This window comes from Anomaloglossus baeobatrachus, chromosome 3, assembly GCF_048569485.1.
Source record: "Anomaloglossus baeobatrachus isolate aAnoBae1 chromosome 3, aAnoBae1.hap1, whole genome shotgun sequence".
Taxonomy (NCBI): Eukaryota; Metazoa; Chordata; class Amphibia; order Anura; family Aromobatidae; genus Anomaloglossus; species Anomaloglossus baeobatrachus.
Genome location: NC_134355.1, coordinates 702,722,378 through 702,737,505, shown reverse-complemented (window position 1 = coordinate 702,737,505; position 15,128 = coordinate 702,722,378). Strand labels below are relative to the sequence as shown.

The 15,128-nt window shown below is 51.0% G+C and overlaps 1 protein-coding gene across 1 annotated transcript in view; it reads left to right on the top strand.

The window, feature by feature from the left end:
- Nucleotides 1-15,128, top strand: part of LOC142297119 (uncharacterized) — a 210,761-nt gene that overhangs the window by 67,967 nt on the left and 127,666 nt on the right. Inside the window, exons 3-5 of the mRNA XM_075341387.1 lie at nt 55-231; nt 308-499; nt 612-773. Coding sequence (XP_075197502.1) covers nt 55-231; nt 308-499; nt 612-773 — 531 coding nt within the window. The remainder of the gene's footprint in view (nt 1-54; nt 232-307; nt 500-611; nt 774-15,128) is intronic.

The following is a 15,128-nucleotide window of genomic DNA, read 5'->3' as shown; positions in this document are numbered from 1 at the left end:
AGACAGGCAGGTGTGAATGAGGCCTAATACTCACCAGCATCTCTCCTTACACAGGATTACACAATAGTGGAGAAGACGACAGGTGACTGTGCGGCTGCCATCATTCATCCCCACGTATCCGGAGGACGGAGCAGTAATGAGCGCCCCATCACAGACGCCCCGCACCCCCCGATGCCGGAGAAGAAGATCCTAGACCTCACCAGAGAGATGACGGAGCTGCTGACCGGAGAGGTGAGTGCAGGGAATGCTGGGAAATTCTACAGTATACACTGGAGGATTCTGGGTAATGTCGGTATATGTCTGTCAGGTTCCTATCAGGTGTCAGGATGTCGCTGTCTATTTCTCCATGGAAGAGTGGGAGTACATGGAGGGGCAGAAGGATCAGGACCAGGACGTCAGGAGGAAAAGTGACCCCACAAGGGTAGACGAGGACAAAAGCAACATGGCTGCACGGATATGGCTCCTCACCCTAGAGATGATCGACTTGTTAAAGGGAAAGGTGAGAATCTCCCGAGAGATCACACTTCTCTCTATTACTATAACAGGAAGGACTGAAAAGATGGAGGATTATTAGAATCTATGTGGTGATCACCATCTCTCACTGTATACAGGCGCAAATGGTGGTGAAGACGACGTCTGGGGAGTGTGTGACCCCCCATCTGTCTGGAGGACGGAGCGAGATCCAGAGCCGCAACACAGAAGCCCCGCACTCCCCAACACCTGAGAAGATCCTCCACCTCACCAACAAGATCACCGAGCTGCTGACCGGAGAGGTGACTGCTGGGAGATTATACAGTGTACACCAGAGGATTCTGGGGGATGAGGAGAGGAGACTGCTGGGAGATTATACAGTGTACACCAGAGGATTCTGGGGGATGAGAGGAGACTGCTGGGAGATTATACAGTGTACACCAGAGGATTCTGGGGGATGAGGAGACTGCTGGGAGATTATACAGTGTACACTGGAGGATTCTGGGGGATGAGAGGTGACTGCTGGGAGATTATACAGTGTACACCAGAGGATTCTGGGGGATGAGGAGAGGAGACTGCTGGGAGATTATACAGTGTACACCGGAGGATTCTGGGGGATGAGAGGAGACTGCTGGGAGATTATACAGTGTACACCAGAGGATTCTGGGGGATGAGAGGAGACTGCTGGGAGATTATACAGTGTACACCGGAGGATTCTGGGGGATGAGAGGAGACTGCTGGGAGATTATACAGTGTACACTGGAGGATTCTGGGGGATGAGAGGAGACTGCTGGGAGATTATACAGTGTACACCGGAGGATTCTGGGGGATGAGAGGAGACTGCTGGGAGATTATACAGTGTACACTGGAGGATTCTGGGGGATGAGAGGAGACTGCTGGGAGATTATACAGTGTACACTGGAGGATTCTGGGGGATGAGAGGAGACTGCTGGGAGATTATACAGTGTACACTGGAGGATTCTGGGGGATGAGAGGTGACTGCTGGGAGATTATACAGTGTACACTGGAGGATTCTGGGGGATGAGAGGAGACTGCTGGGAGATTATACAGTGTACACCGGAGGATTCTGGGGGATGAGAGGAGACTGCTGGGAGATTATACAGTGTACACCGGAGGATTCTGGGGGATGAGGAGACTGCTGGGAGATTATACAGTGTACACCGGAGGATTCTGGGGGATGAGAGGAGACTGCTGGGAGATTATACAGTGTACACCGGAGGATTCTGGGGGATGAGAGGAGACTGCTGGGAGATTATACAGTGTACACCGGAGGATTCTGGGGGATGAGAGGAGACTGCTGGGAGATTATACAGTGTACACCGGAGGATTCTGGGGGATGAGAGGAGACTGCTGGGAGATTATACAGTGTACACTGGAGGATTCTGGGGGATGAGAGGAGACTGCTGGGAGATTATACAGTGTACACTGGAGGATTCTGGGGGATGAGAGGAGACTGCTGGGAGATTATACAGTGTACACCGGAGGATTCTGGGGGATGAGAGGTGACTGCTGGGAGATTATACAGTGTACACCGGAGGATTCTGGGGGATGAGAGGTGACTGCTGGGGGATTATACAGTGTACACTGGAGGATTCTGGGGGATAAGAGGAGACTGCTGGGAGATTATACAGTGTACACCAGAGGATTCTGGGGGATGAGGAGAGGAGACTGCTGGGAGATTATACAGTGTACACCAGAGGATTCTGGGGGATGAGGAGAGGAGACTGCTGGGAGATTATACAGTGTACACTGGAGGATTCTGGGTGATGAGAGGAGACTGCAGGGAGATTATACAGTGTACACTGGAGGATTCTGGGGGATGAGAGGAGACTGCTGGGAGATTATACAGTGTACACCGGAGGATTCTGGGGGATGAGAGGTGACTGCTGGGAGATTATACAGTGTACACTGGAGGATTCTGGGGGATGAGAGGAGACTGCTGGGAGATTATACAGTGTACACCAGAGGATTCTGGGGGATGAGAGGAGACTGCTGGGAGATTATACAGTGTACACTGGAGGATTCTGGGGGATGAGAGGTGACTGCTGGGAGATTATACAGTGTACACCAGAGGATTCTGGGGGATGAGAGGAGACTGCTGGGAGATTATACAGTGTACACTGGAGGATTCTGGGGGATGAGAGGAGACTGCTGGGAGATTATACAGTGTACACCGGAGGATTCTGGGGGATGAGAGGAGACTGCTGGGAGATTATACAGTGTACACCGGAGGATTCTGGGGGATGAGAGGAGACTGCTGGGAGACTATACAGTGTACACCAGAGGATTCTGGGGGATAAGCGGAGACTGCTGGGAGATTATACAGTGTACACTGGAGGATTCTGGGGGATGAGAGGAGACTGCTGGGAGATTATACAGTGTACACCAGAGGATTCTGGGGGATGAGAGGAGACTGCTGGGAGATTATACAGTGTACACCGGAGGATTCTGGGGGATGAGAGGAGACTGCTGGGAGATTATACAGTGTACACTGGAGGATTCTGGGGGATGAGAGGAGACTGCTGGGAGATTATACAGTGTACACTGGAGGATTCTGGGGAATGAGAGGAGACTGCTGGGAGATTATACAGTGTACACCGGAGGATTCTGGGGGATGAGAGGAGACTGCTGGGAGATTATACAGTGTACACTGGAGGATTCTGGGGGATGAGAGGAGACTGCTGGGAGATTATACAGTGTACACCGGAGGATTCTGGGGGATGAGAGGTGACTGCTGGGAGATTATACAGTGTACACTGGAGGATTCTGGGGGATGAGAGGAGACTGCTGGGAGATTATACAGTGTACACCAGAGGATTCTGGGGGATGAGAGGAGACTGCTGGGAGATTATACAGTGTACACTGGAGGATTCTGGGGGATGAGAGGTGACTGCTGGGAGATTATACAGTGTACACTGGAGGATTCTGGGGGATGAGAGGAGACTGCTGGGAGGTTATACAGTGTACACCAGAGGATTCTGGGGGATGAGAGGTGACTGCTGGGAGATTATACAGTGTACATCAGAGGATTCTGGGGGATGAGAGGAGACTGCTGGGAGATTATACAGTGTACACCGGAGGATTCTGGGGGATGAGAGGAGACTGCTGGGAGATTATACAGTGTACACCGGAGGATTCTGGGGGATGAGAGGAGACTGCTGGGAGATTATACAGTGTACACTGGAGGATTCTGGGGGATGAGAGGAGACTGCTGGGAGATTATACAGTGTACACTGGAGGATTCTGGGGGATGAGAGGAGACTGCTGGGAGATTATACAGTGTACACCAGAGGATTCTGGGGGATGAGAGGAGACTGCTGGGAGATTATACAGTGTACACTGGAGGATTCTGGGGGATGAGAGGAGACTGCTGGGAGATTATACAGTGTACACTGGAGGATTCTGGGGGATGAGAGGAGACTGCTGGGAGATTATACAGTGTACACCAGAGGATTCTGGGGGATGAGAGGAGACTGCTGGGAGATTATACAGTGTACACTGGAGGATTCTGGGGGATGAGGAGACTGCTGGGAGATTATACAGTGTACACTGGAGGATTCTGGGGGATGAGAGGAGACTGCTGGGAGATTATACAGTGTACACTGGAGGATTCTGGGGGATGAGGAGAGGAGACTGCTGGGAGATTATACAGTGTACACCAGAGGATTCTGGGGGATGAGAGGAGACTGCTGGGAGATTATACAGTGTACACTGGAGGATTCTGGGGGATGAGAGGAGACTGCTGGGAGATTATACAGTGTACACCGGAGGATTCTGGGGGATGAGAGGAGACTGCTGGGAGATTATAGAGTGTACACTGGAGGATTCTGGGGGATGAGAGGAGACTGCTGGGAGATTATACAGTGTACACTGGAGGATTCTGGGGGATGAGAGGAGACTGCTGGGAGATTATACAGTGTACACCGGAGGATTCTGGGGGATGAGAGGAGACTGCTGGGAGATTATACAGTGCACACTGGAGGATTCTGGGGGATGAGAGGAGACTGCTGGGAGATTATACAGTGTACACCGGAGGATTCTGGGGGATGAGAGGAGACTGCTGGGAGATTATACAGTGTACACCGGAGGATTCTGGGGGATGAGAGGTGACTGCTGGGAGATTATACAGTGTACACCGGAGGATTCTGGGGGATGAGAGGTGACTGCTGGGAGATTATACAGTGTACACTGGAGGATTCTGGGGGATGAGAGGAGACTGCTGGGAGATTATACAGTGTACACTGGAGTATTCTGGGTGATGAGAGGAGACTGCTGGGAGATTATACAGTGTACAACAGAGGATTCTGGGGGATGAGAGGAGACTGCTGGGAGATTATACAGTGTATACTGGAGGATTCTGGGGGATGAGAGGAGACTGCTGGGAGATTATACAGTGTACACTGGAGGATTCTGGGGGATGAGAGGTGACTGCTGGGAGATTATACAGTGTACACTGGAGGATTCTGGGGGATGAGAGGAGACTGCTGGGAGATTATACAGTGTACACCGGAGGATTCTGGGGGATGAGAGGAGACTGCTGGGAGATTATACAGTGTACACCGGAGGATTCTGGGGGATGAGAGGAGACTGCTGGGAGATTATACAGTGTACACTGGAGGATTCTGGGGGATGAGAGGAGACTGCTGGGAGATTATACAGTGTACACTGGAGGATTCTGGGGGATGAGAGGTGACTGCTGGGGGATTATACAGTGTACACTGGAGGATTCTGGGTGATGAGGAGAGGAGACTGCTGGGAGATTATACAGTGTACACTGGAGGATTCTGGGGGATGAGAGGAGACTGCTGGGAGATTATACAGTGTACATTGGAGGATTCTGGGGGATGAGAGGAGACTGCTGGGAGATTATACAGTGTACACTGGAGGATTCTGGGGGATGAGAGGAGACTGCTGGGAGATTATACAGTGTACACCGGAGGATTCTGGGGGATGAGAGGAGACTGCTGGGAGATTATACAGTGTACACTGGAGGATTCTGGGGGATGAGAGGAGACTGCTGGGAGATTATACAGTGTACACCGGAGGATTCTGGGGGATGAGAGGTGACTGCTGGGAGATTATACAGTGTACACCGGAGGATTCTGGGGGATTAGAGGAGACTGCTGGGAGATTATACAGTGTACACTGGAGGATTCTGGGGGATGAGAGGAGACTGCTGGGGGATTATATAGTGTACACCAGAGGATTCTGGGGGATGAGAGGAGACTGCTGGGAGATTATACAGTGTACACCAGAGGATTCTGGGGGATGAGAGGAGACTGCTGGGGGATTATATAGTGTACACCAGAGGATTCTGGGGGATGAGAGGAGACTGCTGGGAGATTATACAGTGTACACTGGAGGATTCTGGGGGATGAGAGGAGACTGCTGGGAGATTATACAGTGTACACTGGAGGATTCTGGGGGATGAGAGGAGACTGCTGGGAGATTATACAGTGTACACTGGAGGATTCTGGGGGATGAGAGGAGACTGCTGGGAGATTATACAGTGTACACCAGAGGATTCTGGGGGATGAGAGGAGACTGCTGGGAGATTATACAGTGTACACTGGAGGATTCTGGGGGATGAGAGGAGACTGCTGGGAGATTATACAGTGTACACCAGAGGATTCTGGGGGATGAGAGGAGACTGCTGGGAGATTATACAGTGTACACTGGAGGATTCTGGGGGATGAGAGGAGGCTGCTGGGAGATTATACAGTGTACACTGGAGGATTCTGGGGGATGAGGAGAGGAGACTGCTGGGAGATTATACAGTGTACACTGGAGGATTCTGGGGGATGAGAGGTGACTGCTGGGAGATTATACAGTGTACACCAGAGGATTCTGGGGGATGAGAGGAGACTGCTGGGAGATTATACAGTGTACACCGGAGGATTCTGGGTGATGAGAGGAGACTGCTGGGAGATTATACAGTGTACACTGGAGGATTCTGGGGGATGAGAGGAGACTGCTGGGAGATTATACAGTGTACACTGGAGGATTCTGGAGGATGAGAGGAGACTGCTGGGAGATTATACAGTGTACACTGGAGGATTCTGGGGGATGAGAGGAGACTGCTGGGAGATTATACAGTGTACACCAGAGGATTCTGGGGGATGAGAGGAGACTGCTGGGAGATTATACAGTGTACACCGGAGGATTCTGGGGGATGAGAGGAGACTGCTGGGAGATTATACAGTGTACACCGGAGGATTCTGGTGAATAAGAAGAGACTGCTGGGAGATTATACAGTGTACACCAGAGGATTCTGGTGAATAAGAAGAGACTGCTGGGAGATTATACAGTGTACACTGGAGGATTCTGGGGGATGAGAGGAGACTGCTGGGAGATTATACAGTGTACACCGGAGGATTCTGGGGGATGAGAGGAGACTGCTGGGAGATTATACAGTGTACACTGGAGGATTCTGGGGGATGAGAGGAGACTGCTGGGAGATTATACAGTGTACACTGGAGGATTCTGGGGGATGAGAGGAGACTGCTGGGAGATTATACAGTGTATACTGGAGGATTCTGGGGGATGAGAGGAGACTGCTGGGAGATTATACAGTGTACACCGGAGGATTCTGGGGGATGAGAGGAGACTGCTGGGAGATTATACAGTGTACACTGGAGGATTCTGGGGGATGAGAGGAGACTGCTGGGAGATTATACAGTGTACACTGGAGGATTCTGGGGGATGAGAGGAGACTGCTGGGAGATTATACAGTGTACACTGGAGGATTCTGGGGGATGAGAGGAGACTGCTGGGAGATTATACAGTGTACACTGGAGGATTCTGGGGGATGAGAGGAGACTGCTGGGAGATTATACGGTGTACACCAGAGGATTCTGGTGAATAAGAAGAGACTGCTGGGAGATTATACAGTGTACACTGGAGGATTCTGGGGGATGAGAGGTGACTGCTGGGAGATTATACAGTGTACACCGGAGGATTCTGGGGGATTAGAGGAGACTGCTGGGTGATTATACAGTGTACACTGGAGGATTCTGGGGGATGAGAGGAGACTGCTGGGAGATTATACAGTGTACACTGGAGGATTCTGGTGAATAAGAAGAGACTGCTGGGAGATTATACAGTGTACACCAGAGGATTCTGGTGAATAAGAAGAGACTGCTGGGAGATTATACAGTGTACACTGGAGGATTCTGGGGGATGAGAGGTGACTGCTGGGAGATTATACAGTGTACACCGGAGGATTCTGGGGGATTAGAGGAGACTGCTGGGTGATTATACAGTGTACACTGGAGGATTCTGGGGGATGAGAGGAGACTGCTGGGAGATTATACAGTGTACACTGGAGGATTCTGGGGGATGAGAGGTGACTGCTGGGAGATTATACAGTGTACACTGGAGGATTCTGGTGAATAAGAAGAGACTGCTGGGAGATTATACAGTGTACACTGGAGGATTCTGGGGGATGAGAGGTGACTGCTGGGAGATTATACAGTGTACACTGGAGGATTCTGGGGGATGAGAGGAGACTGCTGGGAGATTATACAGTGTACACTGGTGGATTCTGGGGGATGAGAGGAGACTGCTGGGAGATTATACAGTGTACACTGGAGGATTCTGGGGGATGAGAGGTGACTGCTGGGAGATTATACAGTGTACACCGGAGGATTCTGGGGGATTAGAGGAGACTGCTGGGAGATTATACAGTGTACACCGGAGGATTCTGGGGGATGAGAGGAGACTGCTGGGAGATTATACAGTGTACACTGGAGGATTCTGGGGGATGAGAGGAGACTGCTGGGAGATTATACAGTGTGCACCGGAGGATTCTGGGGGATGAGAGGAGACTGCTGGGAGATTATACAGTGTACACTGGAGGATTCTGGGGGATGAGAGGAGACTGCTGGGAGATTATACAGTGTACACTGGAGGATTCTGTGGCATGAGAGGAGACTGCTGGGAGATTATACAGTGTACACTGGAGGATTCTGGGGGATGAGAGGAGACTGCTGGGAGATTATACAGTGTACACTGGAGGATTCTGGGGGATGAGAGGTGACTGCTGGGAGATTATACAGTGTACACTGGAGGATTCTGGGGGATGAGAGGTGACTGCTGGGAGATTATACAGTGTACACTGGAGGATTCTGGGGGGTGAGAGGAGACTGCTGGGAGATTATACAGTGTACACTGGAGGATTCTGGGGGATCAGGAGACTGCTGGGAGATTATACAGTGTACACTGGAGGATTCTGGGGGATCAGGAGACTGCTGGGAGATTATACAGTGTACACTGGAGGATTCTGGGGGATCAGGAGACTGCTGGGAGATTATACAGTGTACACCGGAGGATTCTGGGGGATGAGAGGAGACTGCTGGGAGATTATACAGTGTACACTGGAGGATTCTGGGGGATGAGAGGAGACTGCTGGGAGATTATACAGTGTACACTGGAGGATTCTGGGAGATGAGAGGAGACTGATGGGAGATTATACAGTGTACACTGGAGGATTCTGGGGGATGAGAGGAGACTGCTGGGAGATTATACAGTGTACACCAGAGGATTCTGGGGGATGAGAGGAGACTGCTGGGAGATTATACAGTGTACACTGGAGGATTCTGGGGGATGAGAGGAGACTGCTGGGAGATTATACAGTGTACACTGGAGGATTCTGGGGGATGAGAGGAGACTGCAGGGAGATTATACAGTGTACACTAGAGGATTCTGGCGGATGAGAGGAGACTGCTGGGAGATTATACAGTGTACACTGGAGGATTCTGGGGGATGAGAGGAGACTGCTGGGAGATTATACAGTGTACACCAGAGGATTCTGGGGGATGAGAGGAGACTGCTGGGAGATTATACAGTGTACACCAGAGGATTCTGGGGGATGAGAGGAGACTGCTGGGAGATTATACAGTATACACTGGAGGATTCTGGGGGATGAGAGGAGACTGCTGGGAGATTATACAGTGTACACTGGAGGATTCTGGGGGATAAGAGGAGACTGCTGGGAGATTATACAGTGTACACCAGAGGATTCTGGGTGATGAGAGGAGACTGCTGGGAGATTATACAGTGTACACTGGAGGATTCTGGGGGATGAGAGGAGACTGCTGGGAGATTATACAGTGTACACTGGAGGATTCTGGGGGATGAGAGGAGACTGCTGGGAGATTATACAGTGTACACTGGAGGATTCTGGGGGATGAGAGGAGACTGCTGGGAGATTATACAGTGTACACTGGAGGATTCTGGGGGATGAGAGGAGACTGCTGGGAGATTATACAGTGTACACTGGAGGATTCTGGGGGATGAGAGGAGACTGCTGGGAGATTATACAGTGTACACTGGAGGATTCTGGGGGATGAGAGGAGACTGCTGGGAGATTATACAGTGTACACTAGAGGATTCTGGGGGATGAGAGGAGACTGCTGGGAGATTATACAGTGTACACTGGAGGATTCTGGGGGATGAGAGGTGACTGCTGGGAGATTATACAGTGTACACTGGAGGATTCTGGGGGATGAGAGGAGACTGCTGGGAGATTATACAGTGTACACTGGAGGATTCTGGGGGATGAGGAGACTGCTGGGAGATTATACAGTGTACACTGGAGGATTCTGGGGGATGAGAGGAGACTGCTGGGAGATTATAGAGTGTACACCAGAGGATTCTGGGGGATGAGAGGAGACTGCTGGGAGATTATACAGTGTACACTGGAGGATTCTGGGTGATGAGAGGAGACTGCTGGGAGATTATACAGTGTACACCGGAGGATTCTGGGGGATGAGAGGAGACTGCTGGGAGATTATACAGTGTACACTGGAGGATTCTGGGGGATGAGAGGTGACTGCTGGGAGATTATACAGTGTACACCAGAGGATTCTGGGGGATGAGAGGAGACTGCTGGGAGATTATACAGTGTACACTGGAGGATTCTGGGGGATGAGAGGAGACTGCTGGGAGATTATACAGTGTACACCGGAGGATTCTGGGGGATGAGAGGAGACTGCTGGGAGATTATACAGTGTACACTGGAGGATTCTGGGGGATGAGAGGTGACTGCTGGGAGATTATACAGTGTACACTGGAGGATTCTGGGGGATGAGAGGAGACTGCTGGGAGATTATACAGTGTACACCAGAGGATTCTGGGGGATGAGGAGACTGCTGGGAGATTATACAGTGTACACTGGAGGATTCTGGGGGATGAGAGGAGACTGCTGGGAGATTATACAGTGTACACTGGAGAATTCTGGGGGATGAGAGGTGACTGCTGGGAGATTATACAGTGTACACTGGAGGATTCTGGGGGATGAGAGGAGACTGCTGGGAGATTATACAGTGTACACTGGAGGATTCTGGGTGATGAGGAGAGGAGACTGCTGGGAGATTATATAGTGTACACTAGAGGATTCTGGGGGATGAGAGGAGACTGCTGGGAGATTATACAGTGTACACCAGAGGATTCTGGGGGATGAGAGGTGACTGCTGGGAGATTATACAGTGTACACTGGAGGATTCTGGGGGATGAGAGGAGACTGCTGGGAGATTATACAGTGTACACTGGAAGATTCTGGGGGATGAGAGGAGACTGCTGGAGATTATACAGTGTACACCGGAGGATTCTGGGGGATGAGAGGAGACTGCTGGGAGATTATACAGTGTACACTGGAGGATTCTGGGGGATGAGAGGAGACTGCTGGGAGATTATACAGTGTACACCAGAGGATTCTGGGGGATGAGAGGTGACTGCTGGGAGATTATACAGTGTACACTGGAGGATTCTGGGGGATGAGAGGAGACTGCTGGGAGATTATACAGTGTACACTGGAGGATTCTGGGTGATGAGAGGAGAGTGCTTGGAGATTATACAGTGTACACTGGAGGATTCTGGGGGATGAGGAGACTGCTGGGAGATTATACAGTGTACACCAGAGGATTCTGGGGGATGAGAGGTGACTGCTGGGAGATTATACAGTGTACACCAGAGGATTCTGGGGGATGAGAGGTGACTGCTGGGAGATTATACAGTGTACACTGGAGGATTCTGGGGGATGAGAGGTGACTGCTGGGAGATTATACAGTGTACACCGGAGGATTCTGGGGGATGAGAGGAGACTGCTGGGAGATTATACAGTGTACACTGGAGGATTCTGGGGGATGAGAGGTGAATGCTGGGAGATTATACAGTGTACACTGGAGGATTCTGGGGGATGAGAGGAGACTGCTGGGAGATTATACAGTGTACACTGGAGGATTCTGGGTGATGAGGACACTGCTGGGAGATTATACAGTGTACACTGGAGGATTCTGGGGGATGAGAGGAGACTGCTGGGAGATTATACAGTGTACACTGGAGGATTCTGGGGGATGAGGAGAGGAGACTGCTGGGAGATTATACAGTGTACATTGAAGGATTCTGTTGGATGAGAGGAGACTGCTGGGAGATTATACAGTGTACACTGGAGGATTCTGGGAGATGAGAGGAGACTGCTGGGAGATTATACAGTGTACACCGGAGGATTCTGGGGGATGAGAGGAGACTGCTGGGAGATTATACAGTGTACACTGGAGGATTCTGGGGGATGAGAGGAGACTGCTGGGAGATTATACATTGTACACTGGAGGATTCTGGGTGATGAGAGGTGACTGCTGGGAGATTATACAGTGTACACTGGAGTATTCTGGGGGATGAGAGGTGACTGCTGGGAGATTATACAGTGTACACTGGAGTATTCTGGGGGATGAGAGGAGACTGCTGGGAGATTATACAGTGTACACTGGAGGATTCTGGGGGATGAGAGGTGACTGCTGGGAGATTATACAGTGTACACTGGAGTATTCTGGGGGATGAGAGGAGACTGCTGGGAGATTATACAGTGTACACTGGAGTATTCTGGGTGATGAGAGGTGACTGCTGGGAGATTATACAGTGTACACTGGAGTATTCTGGGGGATGAGAGGAGACTGCTGGGAGATTATACATTGTACACTGGAGGATTCTGGGGGATGAGAGGAGACTGCTGGGAGATTATACAGTGTACACTGGAGTATTCTGGGGGATGAGAGGAGACTGCTGGGAGATTATACAGTGTACACTGGAGGATTCTGGGGGATGAGAGGAGACTGCTGGGGGATTATACAGTGTACACTGGAGGATTCTGGGGGATGAGAGGAGACTGCTGGGAGATTATACAGTGTACACTGGAGGATTCTGGGGGATGAGAGGAGACTGCTGGGAGATTATACAGTGTACACTGGAGGATTCTGGGGGATGAGAGGTGACTGCTGGGAGATTATACAGTGTACACTGGAGGATTCTGGGGGATGAGAGGAGACTGCTGGGAGATTATACAGTGTACACTGGAGGATTCTGGGGGATGAGAGGAGACTGCTGGGAGATTATACAGTGTACACCAGAGGATTCTGGTGGATGAGAGGAGACTGCTGGGAGATTATACAGTGTACACTGGAGGATTCTGGGGGATGAGAGGAGACTGCTGGGAGATTATACAGTGTACACCAGAGGATTCTGGGGGATGAGAGGAGACTGCTGGGAAATTATACAGTGTACACTGGAGGATTCTGGGGGATGAGAGGAGGCTGCTGGGAGATTATACAGTGTACACTGGAGGATTCTGGGGGATGAGAGGAGACTGCTGGGAGATTATACAGTGTACACCAGAGGATTCTGGGGGATGAGAGGAGACTGCTGGGAGATTATACAGTGTACACTGGAGGATTCTGGGGGATGAGAGGAGGCTGCTGGGAGATTATACAGTGTACACTGGAGGATTCTGGGGGATGAGAGGAGACTGCTGGGGGATTATACAGTGTACACTGGAGGATTCTGGGGGATGAGAGGAGACTGCTGGGAGATTATACAGTGTACACTGGAGGATTCTGGGGGATGAGAGGAGACTGCTGGGAGATTATACAGTGTACACTGGAGGATTCTGGGGGATGAGGAGAGGAGACTGCTGGGAGATTATACAGTGTACACTGGAGGATTCTGGGGGATGAGAGGAGACTGCTGGGAGATTATACAGTGTACACCAGAGGATTCTGGGGGATGAGAGGAGACTGCTGGGAGATTATACAGTGTACACTGGAGGATTCTGGGGGATGAGAGGAGACTGCTGGGAGATTATACAGTGTACACCAGAGGATTCTGGGGGATGAGAGGAGACTGCTGGGAAATTATACAGTGTACACTGGAGGATTCTGGGGGATGAGAGGAGGCTGCTGGGAGATTATACAGTGTACACTGGAGGATTCTGGGGGATGAGAGGAGACTGCTGGGAGATTATACAGTGTACACCGGAGGATTCTGGGGGATGAGAGGAGACTGCTGGGAGATTATACAGTGTACACTGGAGGATTCTGGGGGATGAGAGGAGGCTGCTGGGAGATTATACAGTGTACACTGGAGGATTCTGGAGGATGAGAGGAGACTGCTGGGGGATTATACAGTGTACACTGGAGGATTCTGGGGGATGAGAGGAGACTGCTGGGAGATTATACAGTGTACACTGGAGGATTCTGGGGGATGAGAGGAGACTGCTGGGAGATTATACAGTGTACACTGGAGGATTCTGGGGGATGAGAGGAGACTGCTGGGAGATTATACAGTGTACACTGGAGGATTCTGGGGGATGAGAGGAGACTGCTGGGAGATTATACAGTGTACACTGGAGGATTCTGGGGGATGAGAGGAGACTGCTGGGAGATTATACAGTGTACACCAGAGGATTCTGGGGGATGAGAGGAGACTGCTGGGAGATTATACAGTGTACACCGGAGGATTCTGGGTGATGAGAGGAGACTGCTGGGAGATTATACAGTGTACACTGGAGGATTCTGGGGGATGAGAGGAGACTGCTGGGAGATTATACAGTGTACACTGGAGGATTCTGGGGGATGAGAGGAGACTGCTGGGAGATTATACAGTGTACACTGGAGGATTCTGGGGGATGAGAGGAGACTGCTGGGAGATTATACAGTGTACACTGGAGGATTCTGGGGGATGAGAGGAGACTGCTGGGAGAATATACAGTGTACACCGGAGGATTCTGGGGGATGAGAGGAGACTGCTGGGAGATTATACAGTGTACACCGGAGGATTCTGGGTGATGAGAGGAGACTGCTGGGAGATTATACAGTGTACACTGGAGGATTCTGGGGGATGAGAGGAGACTGCTGGGAGATTATACAGTGTACACTGGAGGATTCTGGGGGATGAGAGGTGACTGCTGGGAGATTATACAGTGTACACTGGAGGATTCTGGGGGATGAGAGGAGACTGCTGGGAGATTATACAGTGTACACTGGAGGATTCTGGGGGATGAGAGGTGACTGCTTGGAGATTATACAGTGTACACTGGAGGATTCTGGGGGATGAGGAGAGGAGACTGCTGGGAGATTATACAGTGTACACCAGAGGATTCTGGGGGATGAGAGGAGACTGCTGGGAGATTATACAGTGTACACCGGAGGATTCTGGGGGATGAGAGGAGACTGCTGGGAGATTATACAGTGTACACCGGAGGATTCTGGGGGATGAGAGGAGACTGCTGGGAGATTATACAGTGTACACTGGAGGATTCTGGGGGATGAGAGGAGACTGCTGGGAGATTATACAGTGTACACCGG